Source organism: Leopardus geoffroyi, chromosome B3 (assembly GCF_018350155.1).
Source record: "Leopardus geoffroyi isolate Oge1 chromosome B3, O.geoffroyi_Oge1_pat1.0, whole genome shotgun sequence".
NCBI classification, from domain to species: domain Eukaryota; kingdom Metazoa; phylum Chordata; class Mammalia; order Carnivora; family Felidae; genus Leopardus; species Leopardus geoffroyi.
This window is the reverse complement of record NC_059337.1, coordinates 3,211,097-3,236,795: the sequence shown is the minus strand read 5'-3', so window position 1 is coordinate 3,236,795 and position 25,699 is coordinate 3,211,097. Positions and strand designations below refer to the sequence as shown.

The window sequence follows — 25,699 nt, the reverse complement described above, 5'->3', positions numbered from 1 at the left end:
GGCAAAGCTATTTGGAAGAAAAGGATTTGTATGCAGTCTCTTCAGAAGTGACTGAGACACTCTCAGGAGAATTCAGATCTTTCCCTCAACGGGATAAAGTTGACCTGCATTCCCTTTCTTGGACCATGTGGCCGTGGCCTTCAGTGATAGCTAGGACCAGAGAGAAGAAACTGTGTGTGTGATTCGTGCCGCTAGCCTGAGGATAAGCAGACTGAGCCCTGATGTTTCCTTGGCACGGACTACAAATGACCTGTGCGAGTGTGTTTACAGCGGGCTCATTTAAATGAGCACATCACTGTGCTCCTGGGAGGAACCCGTTGGGAATCTGAGCGCCACGGACAGCGGGAGACAACTACGCTCCCTGAGTGAAATTACCTTCCGTTTTGCAGGTCTGAATTTTCCGGGAAACGGGACCTGGTTCCAACCAGTCTGACTTACCGTTCATGTTTATTGAATTCCCTGACAGCTGGGTGGATGAAGAAACCACCTGTAGTTACAGTGAAACTAATAGCCACGAACATTCACTGGGTTCTTGATAGGCATCGTCTAAAGCACCTGGCTGTGTCAGCTCGTCACACGTATGAGGCGGGTAGTCATTAGCCCCACTTGGTTCGCGAGGAAACTGGGTGTAAGGGGGCTAAGGAACTTCCCCCAGGTTGCATAGCTAGAAGTGGGGATAGCTAGACTTGGACCCATGCACCGAATTCCAGAATCTATTTCCTTAACCGTCGCACTATACTGGTGGTATTTGTATTTTTTGTATTGTCCAAAGTATGGCTGAAGTTTGTAACTGGAAATAAGATGTGGTCTGGTAAAGGATGGCCGGCACAACAGGGGCTTATGTGCAGACAGCAGTCACGTGTAGACAGTCTCAAGTATCTCCACACCTGTCCCAGACAGAAAGTAATCGGGTGGAGTCATGCTGAGCACGAGGGCTGTTGAGACCTGGAGAATTGCTCCTTGTGAAGGGGCCAGCTACGTATAAACACACCAGAGTCTGTTTGTCAACAGGAGCCAGAAATCTGGATTAAAAAAAATTTTTTTTGAATGTTTTTATTTATTTTTGAGAGAGAACAAGACAGGGACAGAGAGAGAGGGAGACACAGAATCGGAAGCAGGCTCCAGGTTCTGAGCTGTCAGCACAGAGCCCTACGTGGGCCTCGAACTCACGAACCGTGAGATCGTCAGACGCTTAACCAACTGAACCACCCACACACCCCTAGAAGTCTGGATTTTAGTGTGAAATGTCCAATTTGAAATAACACCTTGCTGTTAATGACCTTCCTGTGTCCATTAATGGTTAAATTGTGAAGACCTTCCTCTTTACAACACTGGCTAGGCTTTCCTGCAGTAACAGCCACCGAAGCTGAGTGTCTTACAACAATGGAAGATGACTTCTTGTTAATGCGCCTTGTCTGACACAGGGTCCACGGGGGTCTCTGCTCTTGGAACGTCCCAGTGATCAGACTGAGGGGGGCTCTATTAGAACACAGGTGTTACATAGTAACTATAGTAGTAAGAAGGGGAGCATGTGACTCATTCACTGACCCTTAAAGCTTCTCACAGAAGTGACACCAGCACTTAGACTCCTATTTGATTGGCCCAAGACAGTCAAGACCACACTCACCTTCTAAGGGGGTGGGAAGTACCGTCTTCCATGGGCTGAAGGAGAAGTCCCATAGTTTAGAATATCTCTAATGACTACCGTAGCTCCATGCACTCTGGTTTTCTAGGCAGGAATCTAGAAGTTTTTCTAAGGTAGAATCCAGTTGTTCGGGATCTCAAACAGAAGTTGACTCAAAAAATTGGCCCTTGAAAGAGTAAATTAGACTCACCTAAAAAGATTCAGATGTGGCTTCGTACGGAGGAATGCCGCTTAATTCCAATACTATCTTGTTTTAGTTGGTTAGGAAGTCGTGTGCAGAAACTGTGAAATAATCCTTAGCTGAAGTGATGATTTATGTAGGAGAATTTCTCCGCGGAAGCGCTGCTCATCTACTTTAAATATTTGTTTAAAGCAGATATCTTGTGTAATTTGTCTCATTAACTGCACTGTAGGGTATGAATCTTGTCTTGTTAAATTATTCCCCGTGGTGCCTGGCTCTACAAAAGTTGGTTATTTAATAGACGTTAATTTATTAATATGTTTTCTCTAGTGGTTTTTTTTTTAAATCATTACGGTTAGAGGTCTTGACCTCAGGAGATGTCACCGAGGTTGAAAACACCTCAGGCAGTTTTTCAAAAGTTGCTTATTATTGGTTTGGATGAGATCTGAGAGCCCAAATTTAGTAGTCCCTTACTTTCTTCTTTTTTTTTCTTAAAATAATTTTGTTTTTAAAATTTTTGAGAGAGACAGTGAGCAGAGGAGGGGCAGAGAGAGAGCGAGATCCAGAATCCAAAGCAGACTCCAGGCTCTGAGCTGTCAGCACAGAGGCCTACGCGGGGCTCGAACTCACAAACCACGAGATCATGACCTGAACCGAAGTCGGACGCTTAACGGGCTGAGCCACCCAGGCGCCCCAGTAGTCTCTTACTTTCAGGGGCAGTTCTGACTTATACCCCATGAATCATAAGGCAACCAGACTTTCTTTTCAGCTATTTTTTTTTTTCTGTGATGTTTTCACATGCTTTTTATTTGGCTGTAAGTTTTGGATGAACTGTCACTTGAAAGAAAATTCTAAAACGAATGTAAGTGCTCAGGGAGGTACTTGCTTGCCTAAGATCTTACAAGGCGCTAAACACTCTTCAAAACAAGCCCATCCTAGCTCCTAAACCCACACCCTTTCTGGATGACCAGATAGAGAGTGGTGGTCATTCTCATGAAATGCAGGGTGCTCAGGGACATGGATTGTGAGGACAGAGCTTGGCTCGGAGACGTGTTTCTATAACTTCATGGTAGAATTATTCCCCTTGGAGAACGTTGCATGAACACAAGTTACTCATTGATTGAATCCCAACCACGCAAGTGCGTTTCCAAAATCAATCACCCTTAATTCGTTCCACATGTACTTGTAAATATTCATATAATTGCCTGTGTGACTCAGTTCTTTGTGGTCCGTCTGCCGGTGTAAAGATGGGGAAGGTGTGGCATGGTGTGAAGATTCTGGGATCAGTCGACCTGGTTTTCAGGCTCTTCCTGATGATGCTCTTTACCAGCTGTGTGATACTGAAAGGCCAGTTGACCTCAGTAACATTCAGATGCCTTATTTGGAACATAGGGGTAGAAGACATCACCCGAGTCATCAGGTTGCTGTCAAGATTTAGTGAAATAATACGTGTACGGTGCTTGGCATGATGCCGGACATGTGGCAGGCATTCGATAAAAATCAAATATTCTCATCAGTTTTTCATTATTAGCCTGCGAAAATCATCTAATCAGGATGAGAGGATCTCAAAAGTCTTTGGAGTTAGCTACTCCTCAGATAATTTAATCCCCGCACCAGTTTTCCCATCCTGCCTAGCTCCCGGTTGAATACCTGTTCTTGGAGAACCCTGGCTTCTCAAACTTTCCGATATTGAACTAAACTTAGGCTTAAACCTGTAGCTTTCACCATTTGGAAACACAAAGAACAGATGTAAACCCTTGCCTCATGACAGCCCTTTGTGAATTTAAAAATATCTTTAATCATGGGCTTTTCCTTAAACTTCCTTGGAACTTTTCCTACCTCTCCCTGAAACTTTTATTTGATCTTTCTCCTTCCCTTCAGCACCGAAACTTTGGAAGGAATCACCCATAGATGTGGTTTTAACTCCCTCCAGTTTTATTTTGTCTTCAACACCTTGGATACAGTGTCTGATTCAGCAGCTCCCCATGCTGGCGGCCGGGGGGGTGGGGGGCGACACGCCCAGGAGTCAAAACGAAATGAAAGCCAGAGAAATGATAGAAGGACCCTTTTTTATTGAGCCTTTTGAAATGTTCTAATCCCTGTACTGAGAGTTTGTACATACATTTTCTCATTGTATCCTTACCAGACCCTATGTGAAGTATGTATTATTATCATCTGTATATTACTACTCATTTATTTTTTATTTTTATTTTTTTATTCTTGAGAGAGAGAGAGGGAGGGGCAGAGAGAGAGAGTGAGGGAGAGAGAGCAATTCCCAAGCAGGCTCCACACTCAGCACAGAGCCTGATGTGGGGCTTGATCCCATGACCCTGGGGATCATGACCTGAGCCGAAATCAAAAGTCAGACGTTCAAATGACTGAGCCACCCAGACGTCCCTCTTATCTCTATATTACTCTTGAGGAAAATGGGTCTCTTGAGAGTTTGAATTGTTGGTCATCCCGCATCTTGAAAGCATTGGTGGGGCTGGGCAGGGAGCTGTCTGCCTCCAGAGCCCCTGCATAAACACCAGGTATAGAAATACAAATAAAGTTGAGTGAGTGTAAGGAGGGTAGAGATAAAATCTCTCACTAGGTAATATCAGTGGGCACATACTATGTAGAAGATGTATTTGTAAAATAAAAAGAAACGTGGCATAGCCCTTCGCCTCATATACAGAAGCTCACAATCGGGTAAAGCCCCACACATGCATGCACACACAAATTGCCCACAAAAATAATAAGTCACAATTATGAGTAAGGACTAAAAGGTAGCAATATAGGCATATGCAGTGAGACATCTCTCCCATTCCTTCCTTTCTTGCATTTAAAAATGGTTTATAGGGGCGCCTGGGTGGCTCAGTCGGTTAAGCCTCTGACTTCGGCTCAGGTCACGATCTCAAGGTTTGTTGAGTTCAAGCCCAGTGTTGGGCTCTGTGCTGACAGCTCACAGCCTGGGGCCCGCTTCGGATTCTGTCTCCCCTGCTCTCTCTGCCTCTCCCATGCTCACTCTCTCTCTCTCTCTCTCTCTCAAAAATAAAGAAACATTAAAATAAATAAATAAAAATGGTTTATAAAGATACGTACGTAGGTATAACGGCAGAGGAAGGATCCAAGGTGTGGGTATAAGTAACGATAAACAGAAGGAGATGTAAAGATATACAATAGAGCGATGGGTAGGTATTGATGTTGAGATAGTGTGGAAATGGAGATAAGAACAAAGAAAAAAGTGTTCAAAGCAAAACGGTGGCCCAGAAGGATATAGCGGACTTCAGGATGGCAGTCGTTTTGGGGAGAAAAGGAGAGAAAAGGACCAGAGTAGGGTCAGAGGAGAGAGGGGAGGGGTGGGGAGCCGGGTACCCAGCGAAAACAGTATCTCTAGCGTTCCATTCAGTTTATATACGTATAAGTCTATGACTCAAATTAAAAATATACATTTTAAAAAATGAGTAACAATGTGCAGGGAGGGGCCGCGTCGGTTCTCCCCTTTCCATTAGATGGGGGGCGCATAAGGACCCCCCCCCCCAGCCCCCCAAGCGACATCCTGCAAGGCTTTCCGGTTTGCATAGTTTGCAAACTCTGTCCTCGTGGAAGAGAGCCCCCTCCTGAATCCAGGAAGGCTCCCACCGGGAGGATGCTTCTGGAAGTGTCTAGAGCTGCAGCCCCGCGTTCTCACGCTCCCGTCGCCCGCTTCTGTCCGCAGGCGGTGGGCTGCGACCGGCACCTGGGGAGCGGCGCCCGCGAGGACAGCTGCGGCGTGTGCGCCGGCAATGGCTCCACCTGCAGGCTCGTGCGGGGACAGTCCAAGGCGCACGTTTCTCCGGAGAAAAGTAGGTCTGACCCCCGCGCCGCTGCACCGCCCCTTGCTGGACACCTTTTCCTATCGCTGAGCTGCTTCGGCGGAGCGCGCTTCCGACCCCTGCTCCGCAAGTCCCATTTCTTCCGGAAGGTGTCTGTCACATTCCCGGTTCGGTGAACTTCTCTGAGACCCCCGTTTCTTTGAATCTTTACCGAGACAGGTTTTTTTTTTTGTTTTGTTTTGTTTTTGTTTTTTTAAAGATTTGCCATTGTTTTAAGGTAAAGCATGAAGTAGTAATTTTTTTATTTGCCTCCCATGCTTGCTAACCCATGCTTGCTAACAAGGTAGAGAACACCGCCTTGTATTTCTTACCCCACCTTTCCAGACCCTCTCCTCTTTCAATGAACCACAAAAGTCACCTGTGCGTTTTTCCGGTTGGATGTTGGTCTTTGCCGCCAGCGTTTGTTACGTCGCGAGTATGAACCGCTTGCCTGTTAACTTTCAATTTTTTGGTGATACCTATTTTATTTTATTTTTATATTAAATATAATTTATTGTCACCTTGGTTTCCGTACAACACCCAGTGCTCATCCCAACAGGTGCCCTCCTCCGTGCCCATCACGCACTTCCGTGACACCTATTTTAAATATTGGCTTCGGTTTCTCGTTTGGCTTTCAATATTGTTTGTGTTTTTAGGATCGATAGTTTCTAAGTTTTACGTCCTCAGAAATTTTCATCTTTTTTTTTTTTTTTTATCTCAGTGATGTCTGCCTTTTGTAATCCCACGATTTGGGGGTCAGTAAGCATTTTGGGTAAAGGGCCAGGTAGGGTTTTAGGGCTCGGCAGGGCGTATATGTTCTGTCTCAACTATTTAGCACTGCTGTTGCAGCACCCCCCCACCCCCACCCCCAGACAATGCTGAAGCACAGAGCATGGCTGTGTTCCGATAAAGCTTTATGTGCAGGGGTATCCGTTCAAGCTAGACTTGCTGTAGAAGTCAGCCATGGAAACTGGGCGTAGCGAGAAGTACCCCAAGGCCCAAAGACGACCATGGCAGCAAGCGACAGTGATGGGAGAGGGCCCGAGGCCGAGTGGCCTGCCACCTGTTACTGACTGCAGGAGGTGGGGAAGCCGGCACCTTGAAGGAGGCGCGGCTGGTGACCCACGGGCCAGTCTGTTACATCCCTGCCGCCTTAGCGCGCATCCCGGCGGAGAAGAGGTTCCGCCAGACAAGCTGGTGCCGAAGCAAGTGAAAGCTTTGAGGGTGGAGGCCACTCTTCTGATGCCAGAGAAACGCTAAAGCCGGACTGCTCGGCCGGTGTGCATCCAGGGACCTCAGCCCTGAACGTACTAGCAAGGACCCTTCCCAGAATACCACGCGCAAGAATTGCTGGTCGCCCTGGACAGCCCCCATCGTGGGTGCCGTTATCCTAGGTTTCCCGCATCTTATTACAGGTCAGAAAGCAGACCCTCTGGAGGGGACCTTGTTGAAGTCTGGAGGGGTAACCCACCCACCCCCCTCAGCTGTGACTGTTTGGGAGGCTGCAGCGATGTCCTGCTCTCAGATTCTGCTGGGTGTGTTCTTCCTGCTTTGGCACCCACGTGGTGGGACAGCCATCCAGCCCAGGCCTGGGGCCACGCCCTCCACCTCCCAGAGCCTTCCTCCCAGAGCACCTGCTCACTGTTTTGTGTCCTCCCCAGCGTTTCCTAGCTTCTAGTTTCCATGAGCACCTTTATGTTGCAAAACCTTCTTTTTTTAAATTTGAGAGAGAGAGAGAGAGCGTGCACACACAAGTGGTGGAGGGGCAGAGAGAGAGGGAGAGAGAAAATCCCAAGCAGGCTCCGTGCTGTCAGCACAGAGCCCAACACAGGGCTGGATCTCATGAACCCTGAGATCACGTCCTGAACTGAAATCAAGAGTCACATGCTCAAGCGATTGAACCACTCAGATGCCCCTCAAAATCTTCTTTTATAATTACAGTCCTTATGTCCTAGTGACATTATCCTTTGGTAAAAAGGCTTGCTTTTCAATACTTTGAATGCACATTAGACATTCATAACAAAGCAGCACACTTTGGTTTTAAAGCTTTTCTTTTTCCATTTTTAAGTAAATCTGTATCTATATAACAGATAATATAGATAATAGATATAGATATTTATTTCTGACTTGTTATACATTCAGGAGATACTAGACTTGTTATACATTCAGGAGATTAAGTGTCATCTGTCTGGTATTTAAGCAATGTCTAAACATCGAAAAGAAACATGTAAGCATATATCCAAATATATAGAAAAAAATGAAAATGAAATCAAAATGGCTTATAAAAAATTAGTTAATTTTTTTTTTCAACGTTTATTTATTTTTGGGACAGAGAGAGACAGAGCATGAACGGGGGAGGGGCAGGGAGAGAGGGAGACACAGAATCGGAAACAGGCTCCAGGCTCTGAGCCATCAGCCCAGAGCCCGACGCGGGGCTCGAACTCACGGACCGCGAGATAGTGACCTGGCTGAAGTCGGACGCTCAACCGACTGCGCCACCCAGGCGCCCCATAAAAAATTAGTTAAACTCAAAACAGGGTAGTAATGGAGGGGAAAAATACAAGGCATGCAGAAATTTTATTTATTTTTATTTTTACTTTAAGTTTACTTATTTATTTTGAGAGAGAGAAAGAGAGAGAGAGAATCCCAAGCGGGCTCTCTACTGGCAGCATGGAGCCTGACGTGGGGCTCGAACTCATGAACCCAAAGTCAAGAGTTGGACAACTGAATTGCATCCTGGGGAGCACCTGAGGTCAAGGCGTTTAGCCAGCAAAGAACTTTAAAGGAACCTGAATGAGAGAAGATAGAAAAATAGGTAAACGCAGGACTTCGCAAAAGCAGTATCATGGACGCCAAAGGACTATTTCCGAAAAGGAGGTGACGGTCAACCATGTTAACCGCTGCTGTGATACCAACCGGAATAGGAGTCCAACATGGGCTCTTTGGCAATTCAAAGACCACCTGTGACCTTAGCAAGAGTGGTCTCAATGAATTTCAACAGAAGCCAAAGCCTGACTGCAGTGGGTTGAGGAGTGAACAGAAGTGACCAGAGATTATATAGACAGAGGATTTACCCGGGACAAAAGGAGGGTGCACACCTGTGCCATGTCAGGAGCTGGATAACTATACAGGCAGGGAACATGCACAGGAATTAGCAGTATTCTAGAATATTGCCTTTTTTTTTTTTTTTTTTTTTTTTTTGGTACTGTTCATTAAGAGGTGAGAGTCCGCTCTGGAAGAGTGAGGGCTCTGAGACTTGAGAGTGTTCCCATCAAAGAAAGGAGGGGAAGGAACTTATCAAAGACAGTAAAAAGCTAGAGTGATCTCTGTGAGGGCTCCCTGAGATGGGGAACCATGAATTCGTAGAGGTTCCCACCGGTGAACGTCATGAAGGAGCTGGCTTTGAGCGGTGGTGCACCAGTGAAGAAGGCTTTCTCCTACATATCGTGGAAAACCCAACTTACAAATACAGGATGGTCTGCAGTAGACAGCCAAGGTTGGAGAAGCCGTTCTACTGTGTCTTTAAGGAACCAGACTCGTCTCTGTCTCCTTCATCGTCATCATCTCCATCATCATCCTTAGAGTGTGGCTTTCGTCTCTGTCAGTGCAAAGTCACTGCTCGACGTTCACACCCATCCACACCCAGACAATAAAGAAGGTAGTGCAGAAACCATTCCTTGAATGCAGTACCCTTTGTTCCAGAAGGGAAGTCCTCCCCGGGGAGGGCTGCCTCATCACCCAGAACTGTGGCCTGCACACACACTGGCTTCTACAGAGCTGGGAAACCACAGATACAACTTTCCACCCATTCTGTCATTACTGATATTGACACAGTGCTTTCGAATGCCCGGAATTGTCCTCAAGCATGGCGTACCACTTAGTTCCACTACCCCCCTTACGTGATAGTTTTGATATCGTCAAACCCACCTCACCGATGAAGAGACTAAGATGTTAAGGACCATCTCTCATAACTAACTATGAAAGACACTGTGGGGAAGTGGCTAAGAAGTTGGGTTCTGGGGGCCAGACAGCCTGGGTTTAAATCCTGGGTTGGTTGCTTACTACTGTGTATTTTGGTTTTCTCATTTTAAACTGGAAACAGCAATAATACTGCCTTTGTAGAGGTGCTGTCAGGATTAAGTAAATCAATCGTGCTGAGCATTCCAAATAGTGTCTGGCACCTAGAGAGTGCCCAGTGAATGCTGGCAGTGTTTTTATTAGAAATATGACTCATTTGGGTACCAAAAGATGTCACACCTCTCACGTACATTAAATGTAAATGTGAATATTTATAAACAGATGTCCAAATCAGCAGTCAGTCGGTCTGGGTGTTGTTGTTTTTTTTTTTTTAATTAATTTTTTTTTTTTTTTACATTTACTTATTTTTGAGAAACAGAGTGAGACAAAGTGTGAGCGGGGGAGGGGCAGAGAGAGAAGGAGACACAGAATCTGAAGCGGGCTCCAGGCTCTGAGCAAGCGGTCAGCACAGAGCCCGATGCGGGGCTCGAACCCACGAACTGTGAGATCATGACCTGAGCCAAAGTCGGACACTCAACCGACTGAGCCACCCAGGCGCCCCATGGGTGTTGTTTTTAAGAAAGCTGCTGATGGGGATGGAGAGGGACCTTGTCAGAAGTGTCAAGGAAGACTGAATTGTGGGAGACAGTAGCACTGGAGAGGAAAGATTCAGATCAGGGGGAGACCGTGAGGAGCCAGGCTGGACCGGGAGGAGTGAATCCAGGACGGCTTTTGGACTGGAAGTGGGGAAATAATAGCTCGGGTGTTGGGGGAGTACCTAGCGTTAAGCACTGGCTTTAAAGAGCCTGGAAGTCTCAGCAGAAAGAGACGCCATCTTGTCAGGGTCCAAGAGTGATTAGAAATCGCGGTAATTCTTTTTTTTTTTTTTTTTAATTTTTTTTTTTCAACGTTTATTTATTTTTGGGACAGAGAGAGACAGAGCATGAACGGGGGAGGGGCAGAGAGAGAGGGAGACACAGAATCGGAAACAGGCTCCAGGCTCTGAGCCATCAGCCCAGAGCCCGACGCGGGGCTCGAACTCACGGACCGCGAGATCGTGACCTGGCTGAAGTCGGACGCCCAACCGACTGCGCCACCCAGGCGCCCCGAAATCGCGGTAATTCTAATTGAACCAGGGTAGACGCTGAGTGAAATCGGGTCAAGAAACCAGTCTTTTGGAGACATGAGCCGAGGAGGCTCTGAAATGCGAAGGGATGGGATGGGGTACCGTTTCTCACTCTTGGTAAGGTAGAACAGATTCTCTCTGTCTCTCTCTCTCTCTCTCTCACACACACATTGATTTCGGTTTGTGGATTAGGGATCCCCATGAGACTGTGTTGGAAATTGTGTATTTTTTTCTCCAGGAAAATGCACTTGTAACCCCAACCCCCAAATTTGCCATTCTGGTTTGTTTTTGGGGGGGTGTCTCAGACCCCTGTGCCAGTTCAGGACATTCCGGGTCAAAAGCCCCTAAAAATCTAACCGTTTTGATTAGTTTCTGTAAAGAAAGGGCAACCGGCACGTAGGGACAGATTGTCCAGCACGGCGGGTGAGGTGATGTGCTAAAGGCAGGGGCAGCCGGGATGTCACCCAGCTCTGTCTGTTTGTGCCTGGGCTGCGGGGAAAGTGAGCAGATTCCTGCCTGCGTGAAAACATGCTGCTTCTCGTCCTTGACTTTCATTACAGCCCCTTCAAGTCTGTTACTGCTCTGAAACTGGCCAGCTGAAGCCGTTCTTGGCCGGGATTTTCTGTGGGCCATATGGAAGCACTTCCCTATAATCATGCTTTGTGTGAAAGAAATGTGGGGAGTGAAGCCATGTCTCTCCCCAAGTGTGCATCTCCGGGCCTGCAGAGTCCACGAAGTTCCTCCGTCCTCCCCTTGCCAAGCAATCATTCCTGTCTTCCTTGGGAGCCCCACCGAGCGGTGGGGGGAACACGGCCGTGAGACGCCATTGGCACAGCCTCACTCTGGACAGAGTGCTCAAGGTTGCTCGCACACTGTCATTTCCACCAGGCAGCGAGGCAGATTCAAGGTCTAAGCGCCCAGAGCCAAGACTTTCGCTATGAGAAAAATCCGAAATCAGTCCAGGTCCAACACATACATTTCCTGTTCCGCGGGGCAAGGGGAGACGCTCAACTAACGATGGCACAGAGAGCTTTGGAGGTTGGAACAGGGAGGCAGAGGCCACTGGGTGTTGAAAGAGAGGAAACTCCGTACACAGAGAAGAAAGCACGTCTATTTGGAGTCTTGGTTTGGACTCGGGGGGCTCCGTTGTGTTTCCAGATTTGTCCATGATTTGGGTCTTGTCCACATAAAGGCACACGTGGCCTAAAGGGGAGTAAATAAGCTTAGCTTGTCCCATCTGGGCTCTTTGTACGTTTTTACCTGGTGCATCTAAGCCTCTTGACACAGGGATGTCCGAGGCCGACCTGGAACACCAGCATTTCGCTGAACTTTTGATGTCAGGGCAATAACCGCACCCTCTTGCCAAACATCCCGTGCTTGATCCCGTTAAGCACATCCTATCTCCTGATGGAAATAGAATCCTGGACCTGGCTTCTTATTACGAGGACATTTTCCTTTTGACTGTCGCTTCCTAAAATAACCTATAAACTGAACTCAGTCCGTAACAGGGAAGACCGCATCAGCTGTGACGTGGTAAACAGACCTTCTGCTCACATCGTCTCTTTCTGCCTCCCCATTCATCTTTCCAGGGCAAGATGCTGACCGATAATGTTCCTGTACCAGAGCTGTGTGTGGTTGAAGGAATATTTCAATCTAGCCCCTGACCGTTGTCATGGGATATTGCCCCCCATTTATTTATTTTGAGAGAGGCGGGGAGGGGCAGAGAAAGAGGGAGAACGAGAATCCCAAGCAGGCTCTTGCACGGTCAATGGGGCTCGATCTCATGAACCATGAGACCGAGACCTGAGCTGAAATCAAGAGTCAGACGCTTAACCGACTGAGCCCCCCAGGCGCCCCCTCCCCATTTAATTCAACGAGAGACGGCATGGAGTGGTAAATGGATCCTGAGACTGAACACCTGGGGCCCGAACTTCCCGCTGCTCCTGGCTCTGTCACGCATGTGTTTGTGTGTGTTCTGTGTCCTCTGCATGAGGAGAAGCAAGGGCAAAATGATACGCAGCCTCCGTTGAGAAGTGCTGTCGATTCTGCTTTTCACGGAGCGCCCAGACTGACCGTGAATCCCCAGCCTAAAACCTCCCCATGGGTTGCCTTCCCACTTAGGCCAAAACGCATACCTTTCCATGACCTTCAGAGTCTTGCACGGCCGCCTCTGTGTCATGTCACGTGTGCCCTTTGGCCCCTCATGCACGAGGCTCCAGTCTTACTGTCTGGAAGATTCTAGAGTGCCGAGTGCCCTTCCTGTCACGGGCTTTTGCACTGGCCAGTCCCTGGGCCTAGCATACACTTCCCCTGGCTCTTAACATGGTTTCCTCTTTCTCCACCTTGAGCTCAAGGGTCAGCTCCTCAAGGAGCTTTCTCTGACCAGTCTACCAGTCTGCCAAGCTCTTCTCTTTCCTTTTGACTTCCTGTTTGGCCTTTATGAAGCATGTCCTAGGAGCTCAATACATGTTGAGCTAACAAACACAGGCACTTTGCTAGAGACGATTCGGCTTTCCGTTATGGTTTCAGTGGGACTCAATAATTGTGCAACAGAACTGGCCTGGAAGCCAGAGACTGGGTAATAACCTCAGCTTGGTTGCTCTCTCTCTGTGATCTTAGGCAGAACCACAGGGCCCTTGGCTTTTTCATCTGTATACTGAGAGCCTTAGCACAGAAGATTTCCAAGACCTCTTCTAGCTCTGGGAGTCTATTAAGTATATCTGTAATTTATTTCTTGTTTTAAGAAAAAGCAGATCTTGGGTTGGAATGGAGATCGTAGAAATAGACCCGGGATCTTATATAAAGACGTGTTCCAAAGCTTTAACGAAAAGGTTCAACAGAGGTGGCTTACATTTATTCTTAAAGGGCCCAGGAAGTTTTCTATACGCAAGAGAAGAGAGTTGGTTTGAAGTCTCCTCGAACCTCCCGTGAAACACTGCTTCGGAACCTTTTACGTGCTACCATCACGACCTGCGTGGGAGGGATTTTGTGTACGTGCTGACCCCCTCACTGGCGTGTGAGCTCATCAAGGGCCTTTCACACCTGGCCCAGTACCTGGCACCCGATGTGTTCGCTATAAGGGTGTATTGACTTGCCTGGAACAGGATGGCATAACCCACTTAGACCAGCTGCCCACGTGAATGGAAAGCGGAAGCAGCCTATCGGTGGCCAAGCCCTGTCACACCTGGCGTCACCCAGGAGAACTGACATCCACTAACCATGGAGTGCTCTGGGATCATTAAGAATAATAATAATTATCGGGACGGTAATAATAATAGGGGCCTCCATGGGCTGTGCACTTATTTGTGGGTGCTGTGCTGAGTACTTTTATGTATGATACGGTTTATTCCTCACCATAACCCTACAGAGTAGGTACTGTTTACAGCCTCCCCTTTGACAAACATGGACAGTGACCCAGGGGCTCAGTGAAACGCAATGCCTTGTTCAAAGTCTCACCCCAGCAAGTCAGTGCCCCAGCAGGTCTGACTTCAGAGTTCATGTGCTCCCCAGCCTCCTGAGAGGTCTTCCCAGGTGAGCAAGAAATGTGCCCTGAGGTCTAGAGGGACGGGGTCGGAACACAGGTGGCACAAAAATGGAAGCAGAAGGGGAGCAAAGGCTGCCTCAGCCAACCTGCCCGTCGTCCCCCCATCAGCGCCCGCCCCGTGGCTCCTACCGCTGCATGCACATCAGGACCCTCTGGGGAACTTGGTCCGTGTTCTAGCCCTCAGGCCCTCCCCTAGAGTTTTGGGGGATAAATCTGGACAGTTCCATGTCACCAGACTCTCCAGGTAGTGACTCTCATCTGTGCCTCTGCTTTTCAGCCTCTGACGTCCCTGCAGTGCAGGAAAGATCATTTTCCCTCCACCCTTCCAGGTTCTTGGTTCACAGCCCCTAGTAATAAGAAGACAGAGGAACGGGAGAAAAATTTAATTTCGTGCGTACATATGGGAGCCCCACAGAGACAGGAGACTCAAAGAGGTGGCCAAAGCGGGAAGCTTTTCTGCCTTTTAAACAAAGGAATGATAGATTCGTGGAGATTGACAAGACAAGGGGATTGGGCTGTGGTAGTAAATGGTGAAGTAGTTACAAGGTTTACCCACGAAGCCTCCTCAGTCCTCAGTTCCCTGTCTCTGGAGAGAAAGCTGCTTCTAACCCCCTGGTCCAGGGAGGAGACCTTTCTCACAGGAGATTTATCTTGTGCATTCAAGAGGACAGAGGAGGGGCAGAGCGTCCCTCCTGCACCTGCTACTTCGCAAGTGCCTTTAAATCAAAGTAATCAGTATGCCGGGGCGCCTGGGTGGTTCAGTCAGTTGAGCGTCCGACTTCGGCTCAGGTCATGATCTCATAGCTCGTGAGTTCGAGCCCCGTGTCGGGCTCTGTGCTGACAGCTCGGAGCCTGGAGCCTGCTTCGGAGTCTGTGTCTCCCTCTCTCTCTACCCTTCACCCGCTCACACTCTGTCTCTCCCTCTCAAAAATAAATCAGCATTAAAAAATTTTTTTAAATAATCAGTCTGCCAAAGTGGCGTATTTGGGGTGACATATCCTGCATCCCGACATCCCGCCAGAGTCAGTAGGCAAATGACCATTTAACCCCCACCAGGCTCTTGATTTCTTAGATGCAGTATAAAGGGCAGAGGAGAAAGTTATGCCAGGTTGCCGGGCAGCATCTGGACAGAAGGTCGTTGCCTGCTGCTTGTGCGTAACGTAGCCCCCGCCCCCACCGCGGCGTGCCGTTCAGAGTGAGTCCTGGAAGTGAGCACGGGAGGGGACACTCGCCGGCACCCTGCCTGTCACCACGCTCTTTTGAGGGAAAGGCGTCTGAGGCCAGGAAACAAGCGCATCTCCAGGTGGGGAGCAGACGGTTGTGCAAAGGCACAGGGGCTGACGGCCGAGGATGCTCAGGTGCAGGTGCAGGGATACTAGACTCCCATGATGGAGCACGGAGTCAGCTCACGGCAGGACCAGGGATGTCCCAGCAGGGCAGGCGTGGGTACGAGAGGCCGTTTATCAGCTCGCAGCTGGTTGTTCTTGCCAAATCAAGTCTCCAGCGTGTCCCTTTTCTACATTTATTTATTAATGTATTTATTTAAGTTGATTTGTTTTTGAGAAAGAGACAGAGCATGAGCTGGGGAGGGGCAGGGAGAGAGGGAGACACAGAATCGGAAGCAGGCTCCAGGCTCCGAGCCGTCAGCACAGAGCCCGACGCGGGGCTCGAACCCACGTACCGCGAGATCGTGACCTGAGCCGAAGTCGGATGCCCAACCGATTGAGCCACCCAGGCCCCTCAAGAAACTTCCATTTTATTATTTTATTTATTTTTATTTATTTTTTAAAACGTTTATTTTTTTGATAGAGACAGAGCGTGAGCAGGAGAGGGGCAGAGAAAGAGGGAGACACAGAATCCAAAGCAGGCTCCAGGCTCTGAGTTATCAGCACAGAGCCCGACGCGGGGCTCGAACTCACGGACCGCGAGATCGTGACCTGAGCCGAAGTCGGATGCCCAACCGACTGAGCCACCCAGGCGCCCTTCCTCTCTACTTTTAAAAAGTGGTTGTTGATTTCTGAGTTTGGCTTTCCCCTGTCTTTGCTCCTGGCATGTCTCATTCGTCCCACCTCGAGCTACAAAAGGCGGCCTGAGTGGTCGTCCAGCTGCAGGACCGGTGTCTCCACACGCTGACTTTCTGCCTCCTACAACCCTCTACTGCACACACAGAGCGGCAGGTGAACTTGAATCAAACCCGACTCCCTGACTTTGGAAAGTTATCGTCCCCTGCTCTGCACAGCATCACACGACTACCCCCTTCTAGTGTAAAAGACACCAAGCAGCGATCAGTACGTGAGAGCATTCACAAGCACCATCGTTTCTCAGTTTACAGAATGCTTTCATGGCCACTGTCTCATTCGAAAGGAAAATAGGTATTCTTTCCAATTTTTCCATAAGGTTGTTGTTATAATTTGCATTAGCATTTATTGGGATGCCTTTCTTCCTTTTTAAAAACACTCCTTCGTTCCTTGGGAATGGAGACTGGGGGCAGGATGTGTGTGTCAGTTTTAGCCTAAAGAAATCGCTCTAGAGGGGCACCTGGGTGGCCCAGTTGGGTAAGTGTCTGGCTTTTGATTTTGGCTCAGGTCATGATCTCACAGTTCATGAGTTCGAGCCCCACGTCGGACTCTGCACTGACAGCGTAGAGCCTGCTTGGGATTCTCTGTCTCCCCCACTCTCTCTGCCCCACCCCTCAAAATAAATAAATAAACATTAAAAAAAAAAAAGGACAGAAGGAGACATAAATGTGCAAGGTCCATAAAAGTAACATCTAAAATACCTGACAGAAAGTTTTGTCCAGCAGAAAAGCCGACCCACCAAATTAAGAAAATAAACAAAACAAAACAAAACAAAAAAACGGGGAGTGGGAGTGAGGTTGTCAAAGTGAACATAAAACTTCTTCTCTTTTCCCATATTACCGTGGAATGGATAGTTTAGGTTGGTGCAGTTCTAGTTGGACTTCGCTGTGAAATAAACAATCTGCTATAAATTACAGTCCTTCTGGGCTGACCCTGATGTTTATTGATTAGTTAATATCGTGTGGACAGTTTATTTCCCGTACATCTTGCTACTTAGTGGAACTGCGATCTGTAGCAGGAAATGAGACATACAAAAAATATGATGGAACAGCTGGGGTTGAGCACTTATGTGTGGGAGGGAAATCCGTGGAAGCAAATTTAATGGATCCTTAGGTCAGCCCCGAGATTGCAAAACAAGTGAGACCCATGAAACAGAAAGTCTGTGCTGCACAGGCTTCTGATGAGTGAGTTTGGGTTTACAAAGTTACAATTTGGTCTCACAGTAGAAGGGTTAAGAGTAGCTTTTGGTTCTGACCTCAACCCTAGTGCCTTGGAAATCTGTGATCTTGGCAAAGTCATTTCAACCTGAAAAAAAAAAAATTCAGTTCTCTGAACTGTAGAAAAGTTAATAAAAATTTTATTGTAACTGTATTAGAATAAAGGAGGTAATTTATCTCAAGTTACCCGGCATCCTGCCTGGGGACGTAGCAAGTGCTCAGCGAAGTTTGAATAACTTACCCTCACCCAGCCCTTCTGGTGGTTAGGTTCTCTTCTAAGCCCTTGCGCGTAACTTACCTCATTGAACCTCCTCAAAACTCCCTTGAAACAAGTATGCTTATTATCCTTATTTTACACATGCCGCTGAGGCTCAGAGAAGGCAAGAAACTTGCCCCAGGTCACACAGCAGTCCCAAGTGGCAGCACTGGTATTCCAACCCAGGTCATGTGGCTCCAGCACCTGTGACCCTGACCGCCATCCATATGGCCTTTCCCGATAGTTTGTAAACATAATGCAGGTGACGTTTAATGTGTGACAAGAAGCAGCCCTGGGAAATGGCCCAGTGAGTAGCAGTGTGAAGGGTCTTCTACTCCAAATTTAAGAGACACGTATCCTGATTTCACTCATATGTGGAATTTGAGGCACATGACAGATGAACATAGGGGAAAGGAAGCAAAAATAAGATAAAGACAGAGAGGGAGGCAAACCATAAGAGACTCTCAAAGAGAACAAACTGAGGGTTGCTGGAGGGGAGGTGGGTGGGGGGATGGGCTAAATGGGGGATGGGCGTTGAGGAGGGCACCTGTTGGGACGAGCCCTGGGTGTTACAGGTAGGAGATGAATCACTCTGTTCTACTCCTGGAGCCGAGACGACACTCTATGTTAACTAACTTGAATTTATAACTTTTTTTTTTTTTCAACGTTTATTTATTTTTGGGACAGAGAGAGACAGAGCATGAATGGGGGAGGGGCAGAGAGAGAGGGAGACACAGAATCGGAAACAGGCTCCAGGCTCTGAGCCATCAGCCCAGAGCCCGACGCGGGGCTCGAACTCACGGACCGCGAGATCGTGACCTGGCTGAAGTCGGACGCTTAACCGACTGCGCCACCCAGGCGCCCCTTGAATTTAAATGTTAAACACGTTTTGGAATAGTTCAAACCCTGAAAATACTCAGCCAGAACCGGTAAAATGTCACCACCACCGCCGTCCCCACCACCGCCAAATCTGAGTGCTCCCCGACGTGGACCTATTGCCATCATATTGTAGGATGGGACAGAGAAGGAGTCTTCCCTCCATACACTACGTTCTCAACCATTGGATCCTACGCCCATTAGAAAGTATATGTCCAAGCGGCCCCCGAGTCAGATCTGATTGGTGGTCTCTTTTGCAAACTTGTGATAAGACACGTTAAATGGTCTGTATGTAGCGTGCCCGGAAACACGAGGATCAGCCTGCCCCCACTGCAGGATCTCCAGCTCTGGGTGGCTCCAGACTGAAGGGGAATTGACCAGGAGGACTGTGATAGACCAGACAGACAAAGCATGATTGCCGTATTTATATCAGAGCGAGTAGAATTTCAGGCAAAAAAGAAAATAACAAAGGTGAGTACTTTAGATCCATCGGTAACCAAAAATCAGTTTTCAAAATTGCAAACAAATTGCAATCAAATTGCAAAATTGCAAACAAATTGCAAACAAATGCCGTTCCGTCAAAATATATAAAGAAGAAAAAAACCCTTTAAGTGTGTAAGAAGAAATTGGAAGAAGTAACTACTATGAGAAACTTTGACACACAATGTAATTATTGTTACATGAAAGGGTATTTCTGGACATTGCATTTGGAGGGAATATACTGTCTTTTCAAGCAGTTATGGGCCATTTAGAAAAACTGATTGTATGCTAGACTCCAGAGAAGATTGTGAAGAACATCTCCGTAGAACAGAAACCACCCGAAGAGACCTCGCCCTGCAGCTGTGTGCAATCATGCCTTGCTGCCTCCTGTTCTAGAAGCGCAAGGGTCTTTCTTTCCAGGGCTAATTAGTCTCTCCATCTGTGTTCTGGATCCCAGCCCCTCTGCTTCCTCAGAGATCTCACGCCGCCCATGATCTCCTCTCTCTCCTCCATCCCTCCCTCTCTTCCTTTCCCATCAGGGTTAAAAGAGACCCCAGATTTCTCCCACTTTAAATGCAAGTATAATTTTTTATCCAATTAACACAAAGTGTTATATTTCAGGTGTACAATATAGCGATTCAACAATTCTGTAGACTTCTCAGTGCTTATCACGACAGGTGCACTCCTGGCCCCCATACCCTAGTTCACCCACCCACCCCCGCCTCCCTCCCCTCCGGTGGCCATCAGCGTGTTCTCTGTATTTTCAAATCTGGGTTATTTGTTTGTTTTGGTCTCTTTTTCTTTTCTTTGTTCGTTTGTTTTTCTTGAATTCTTGAATTCTTACATATGAATGAGATCATATGGTATTTGTCTTTCTCTGTCTGACTTGTTTTCATTTAGCGTGGCACTCTCCAGCTCCGTCCACATGGTTGCAAATGGCAACATTTCATTCGTTTTTATGGCTGAGTAATATTCCATTGTATATATATCGCCTCTTCTCTATCTCTCCATCAATCAATGGACACTTGGGCTGTTTCCATATCTTGGCTATTGTAAACAGTGCCGCAGTAAACATAGGGGTGCGTATATCTTTTCACATTAGTGTTTTCATTTCCTTTGGGTAAATGCCCAGGAGTGGAATTAGTGAATTATATGGTAATTCTATTTTTTTTTCTCCAACTTTTTTTTTTATTTATTTTTGGGACAGAGAGAGACAGAGCATGAACGGGGGAGGGGCAGAGAGAGAGGGAGACACAGAATCGGAAACAGGCTCCAGGCTCTGAGCCATCAGCCCAGAGCCTGACGCGGGGCTCGAACTCACAGACCGCAAGATCGTGACCTGGCTGAAGTCGGACGCTTAACCGACTGCGCCACCCAGGCACCCCGGTAATTCTATTTTTAATGTTTGAGGAACCTCCACGCTGTTTTCCACAGTGCCTGCACCGGTTTGCATTCCCACCAACAGTTCACGAGGGTTCCTCCTTCTCCATACCCTTCCCGGTACTTGAGATTTCTTGTTTTTGATTTTCGCTGTTCTGACAGGCGCACAATCATCTCTCACGGTGGGTTTAATGTGCATTTCCCTGAGGATGAGTGATGTCAAGCAAGTATAATTTTAACGATTGTGTGTGCACCACATATAAAAATATAGATATTTTAAATTCTCCACTCTTTCGCCGCTACCCTAATCTTTCACCTACCTTTACTGACAGCTTTTGGCAAAAGTTCTTATACTTCTGCTCTGCTCTTTTATGGTCGCTTCACTTCTCAAACCACAGCCTCCTGCGCCTGCTACTAATTGAAACTGCTTTTACAAAGCCCATTGACATTTTTTTTTCCTAGTGCTATGGACGTACTGTTGTACTGTTGGTACCTCCCTCCTCAAAGTCCTCTATCTTACTAGACTTCTCGCTGCATTTCTGGTCAAAGGTAGAGCTCTGCCATTTCTGCAGGAAAGGTGAAGCCATGCTGACAAGTTTGTGACCGTGGCACAGGCCTCCCTTACTGTCATCAGGACCGGCGTCTCCCCTCTCTCCGCCCCATTATTAGCGCTACGCACAGCAGGGCTCACAAGCGTGCAGAATCGGCACCCCTGGGAGGCAGCGAGATGGGCACATTCTTGGGTTCCACCCTTTGCTTCTGGGCCAGGATTTCAATGGCTGGGGCAGGAATCTGTGCTTTAACAAGCCCTCCAGGTGCTTCTGGGAGGTACAACCCTATAAAAGTATCACCGAGACTTCCTCAGATGTATCGTGCTGTCCTGGAGAGTTACAGAAATGATAGGAGATTGGCCCTTGGGAGAAGGTGTTTAACACTGGAAGTACAGGTTTCTTTTCCCGTAATTCTAGGGACGTTAAATCCTTGACAGTGGATTATAGGTTGTCCCCCATCCCTAGCTGTCCCCTGTCCCGGCTGCCCTACAATGTCCGCTTCTCTCCAAGGTTAGTACTGTGAACAACTGGGGATTCGTTGCCTTCTACGCAGCAGAACATTTGTTCCCAGGTTTGAGCTCTTCTGGCTAAAATCACATGCCACGGGTTCTGGTCTGAAAGGTTTCACTTGAGTGTGTAACAGTCAGTGGGTGGTGGTTAGAGCACACACGCACACACACAACGAATATCTGTAGTGCCAGCCCCTAAAGAATGGAATTGCTTTGGAGTTTGTGAGGTCATAGAGGGTGACTTACCTTCCAGAGTATATCCTTCTGTCCCTTTTCATATTTTAGAAAAAAATATTCCTTAATGTTTTAACTACTTAATTAAATGATACCGTAATATTAATTAATGTTACCATGAGTTATTAATATATGTTATACATAGTCAACAATTTCCCAGCACCCCAAGAAGGATACACAATAATATGATAACATATCGGTGTTGTGACTGATTCATGACATGCTTACTTCCTTTGCCTGGATGCTGTAAATTTTGTACAGTAAACAAATAGCACATTGTATATGCAATAAAAGTTCGTTCTGAAAATGCATGTAAATTAGAAGGCTTTCCCCGAGCTGACAGAAACCTATTCGGGCACATCACTTGGGCTGAGCACTCTTGCAAAATCTTTACGAGCTTAGGCTGTTGTGTATTATGAGTCGTGTTTGTCCTGTGTGAATAACATAACACAGACCTTCATACACGTATGCATTTGAGAGCCATACAGAACCGATCATTAAATATAATTTTTTTACAACTGAATTTTATCACTGAGGTTTTTCCTATTAGTTCTCAAAAGTCTGCTTTATCTTTTTAAAGTGATGGCCTAGGAAGATGTACCATGATCTATTTAACCAGACTCGTATTAATGAACATTTAGGTTTTTTTCTTGGTTTTGCTATGCTTGTTCACTTTGTACAAGTGTATCTTTGATTATATGTTTTTATTTTTCAAAGACACTGCTAGTTTTTCCTCCCATAGGATTTACAATCATCCTCACAAACAGATTAAAATTTATGAGAGCATTTCACTTTTACTAATGGGATAAGTGAAATGTATCTTGTTTTCAGTTTGCATTTCTGTGATTACCAGTGAGTTGGGCATCTTTTCATAATCTTCTGGTCATTTTAATTCTTGGGGCACCTGGGGTGGCTCAGTCGGTTAAGCGTCTGACTTCAGCTCAGGTCACGATCTCATTGGTTCGTGAGTTCGAGCCCAGCGTCGGGCTCTGTGCTGACAGCTCAGAGTCTGGAGCCTGCTTCAGATTCTGTGTCTCCCTTTTTCTGCCCCTCCCCTGCTAACACTCTGTCTTTCTCTCAAAAATGAATAAACATTAAAAAAAATTTTTTTTTTTAAAGAATCGAAAGATACGGGGCACCTCCATGGTTCAGTCAGTTGAGTGTCCCGAGTCTAGGTGCTTTCTCAGGTCATGATCTCAGGGTTGTCATTCAAGCCCCACGTTGTGTATTATTGTCTTATTATTAATAGGCATTTTCTCCTATTTCTCCTTATGTTCCTATAGATTTTGCTTCATATATTTCAGTACCATTAATCTAAAGCATATATGAAGGTCATGATAGCTGAATTATTCCCTAGATTATTATGAAGTGCTCTTCCTTTAAATATTTAATGTGTTTTTCCCTTGAGTTAAACTTTGTCTGACAATCATATCATGACTTCTGTTTTATTTTTTTACATATCTTCCAGGGTATTAAGTTTAAATCTTAGACCTTTATTCTTCTAAATTAAGACTCTCTTTTAAAAAAAAATTAACGTTTATTCATTTTTGAGAGACAGAGAGACAGAGCGTGAGTGGGGTAGGGCAAAGAGAGAGGAAGACACAGAACCCTAAGCAGGCTCCAGGCTCTAAGCTGTCAGCACAGAGCCTGGTATGGGGCTCAAACTCAGAACGGCGAGATCACAACCTGAGCTGAAGTCAGGTGCTTAACCGACTGAGCCACCCAGGCGCCCCTAAATTAGGACTCTTTAAAAACGTAATCACAAAGCCATTATTATATCTAAAAATTAACACTAACTAATCCCTTAATATCATCAAATATCCAGTCTGTGTTCACTTTTTTCAGATCATCTCATAAATATTATAGTTTACTTGTTCAGTTTAAATATGATTTCCTTTAGTTCTTTGAGCATATTTAAAATAGCTTGTTTAAGGTTTTTGTCTAAAATTCCAACTTTGGACTTATTTAGATACAGTTCCTCTTGGTTGCTTTTATTTTTCCTGTGTGTGAGCCATACTTTCTTATTTTTTTTTTGAGGTCTTGTAACTTTTTGTTGAAAATTAGACATCTTCAATATAATGTTGCATATCTGGAAATCAAATTCTCCCCGCCCCACCCCACCCCTAGTGTGTCACTCTTGGTGGCTACTGTTTGTTTAGTGATTTTCTCGGACCCAATTTTGTGAGGTCTGTATCCTTTGTCCCATGTAGCTACTGAAGACTGTGCTCAGTTGGTTTAGTGGTCAACTAGTGATTGGATAGAGACTTAAAATGTCTGAAATCAACAAGTCTTTGCTGAAGGGCTCTATGTATGTGTGGAGGCACAGTTCAACACTCAGCCAGACATCTGACAACTCTGTTATAACTTACACTTCCTTCTTGTTGCAGAGCCTCAAGGTCAGCCAGGGGTGAGAACGTAGGGCCTTTTCAGGTCTTTTCTGAGTATACTCACGGCCCTGACGTGCACACAGCCCAGCCTGTACGTGTGGCCTTCTAGATTCCCAGGAATACGATGGAGCTTTCCAAAGCTCCCTGTGGACATCTCTATTTCTCCAGATTTCCCCTTTAAGCTTTTTGGATAGCTTATGGTTTTCTTCAACTGTTATCTACCACCTTGGGCAGCCCCAGTGTTAACAAATTGCCTCTGATTGTTTTGGACAAGCGCCCCTCAGGAAAAGGCTGTTTGTACTGGGCAGGCCCCTAGGTACGTAAAATAAAGACAGCTTTGTGAGTGAGGCCCTCCAGGGAACCACTGTGCAAGTCAAGCAATGACAGTTGAGAATTGGGGCTTTGAAGGAGCTCCAACCATATTCCGCCCCTGCAGCATCTTCCGGCATCTTCTGGGCTGCTGATTTTCACAGCGATAATGCTGTTGGTCTTTAAGGTTACAACAGAGGCTGAGAATGGGGAATATGGGAACAGGCTATTGAAAATGCCACAAAATTTGTGGTTCTTATCAGGGGATTTTCTTTAATCAATTTTTCTCAGATTTGAGCTCAGGCTTTGCTCTACAAGCCTTAAGTTACTTTCCAGAATTTTGAAACGGTGAATTCTGACAGTTTTTTCCTAATATTTTCATGAAAGAGTGGCTTTCCGAGTCCTTACTCCATCATTTTTGCTTACTTATTCAAGTTAGTCTTTATATAAGGTCTGTATGTTGCATTTGGATGTTATGTCTCTTCGTTATTTTTTAATTAGAAGTATGTTCTTCTCTCTTTTTATTCTTAATTATGTTTAATTCATTTTTCATTATAAGCACACCCTTCTATTTTTTTCCCTTGAGATTTATTTGTTAAGGAAACTGTTTGTTTGTCTAACAAGTTTTCCCATAATCTATATTTTTCTCATTACATTTCCATGATGTGGTATATTATGTTCCTTTGCACTATACATTTCGTGTGAATAGGTAGTTAGATGTAAAGGCTTGATCATATTCCGATGTATTTGCTTGTTCTGGTAAGAATAGTTTAACGCTGGTGTTATGCATTTCCTATCACATCATATTAGGAGACACATGACATATGGTTTTCTGTCTTATTGTGATGCTATAGCCATCAGTGATAATTAATGTATAAATGATAATATTATGTAAGTGCTTCATTTATCAGCTTGGATACTTCTATAAAGAAAAACTTCACCTTATAAACTATTTGGTTTCCCTGAAGTGTAATTCGTGTGGAAAGGCATGGTAAATGCATTATTCTTTTGTCTTTATTTTGCATTTTTCAAAATAATGAGTTGGCTTGTAGCATCCTCAAAATGTGACCAGT

The 25,699-nt window shown here is 46.2% G+C and overlaps 1 protein-coding gene across 1 annotated transcript in view; it reads left to right on the top strand.

The window, feature by feature from the left end:
* The window catches only part of ADAMTSL3 (ADAMTS like 3), a 352,536-nt gene that overhangs the window by 150,429 nt on the left and 176,408 nt on the right, over positions 1-25,699 (top strand). The window contains exon 7 of the mRNA XM_045448581.1: positions 5,527-5,653. Coding sequence (XP_045304537.1) covers positions 5,527-5,653 — 127 coding nt within the window. The remainder of the gene's footprint in view (positions 1-5,526; positions 5,654-25,699) is intronic.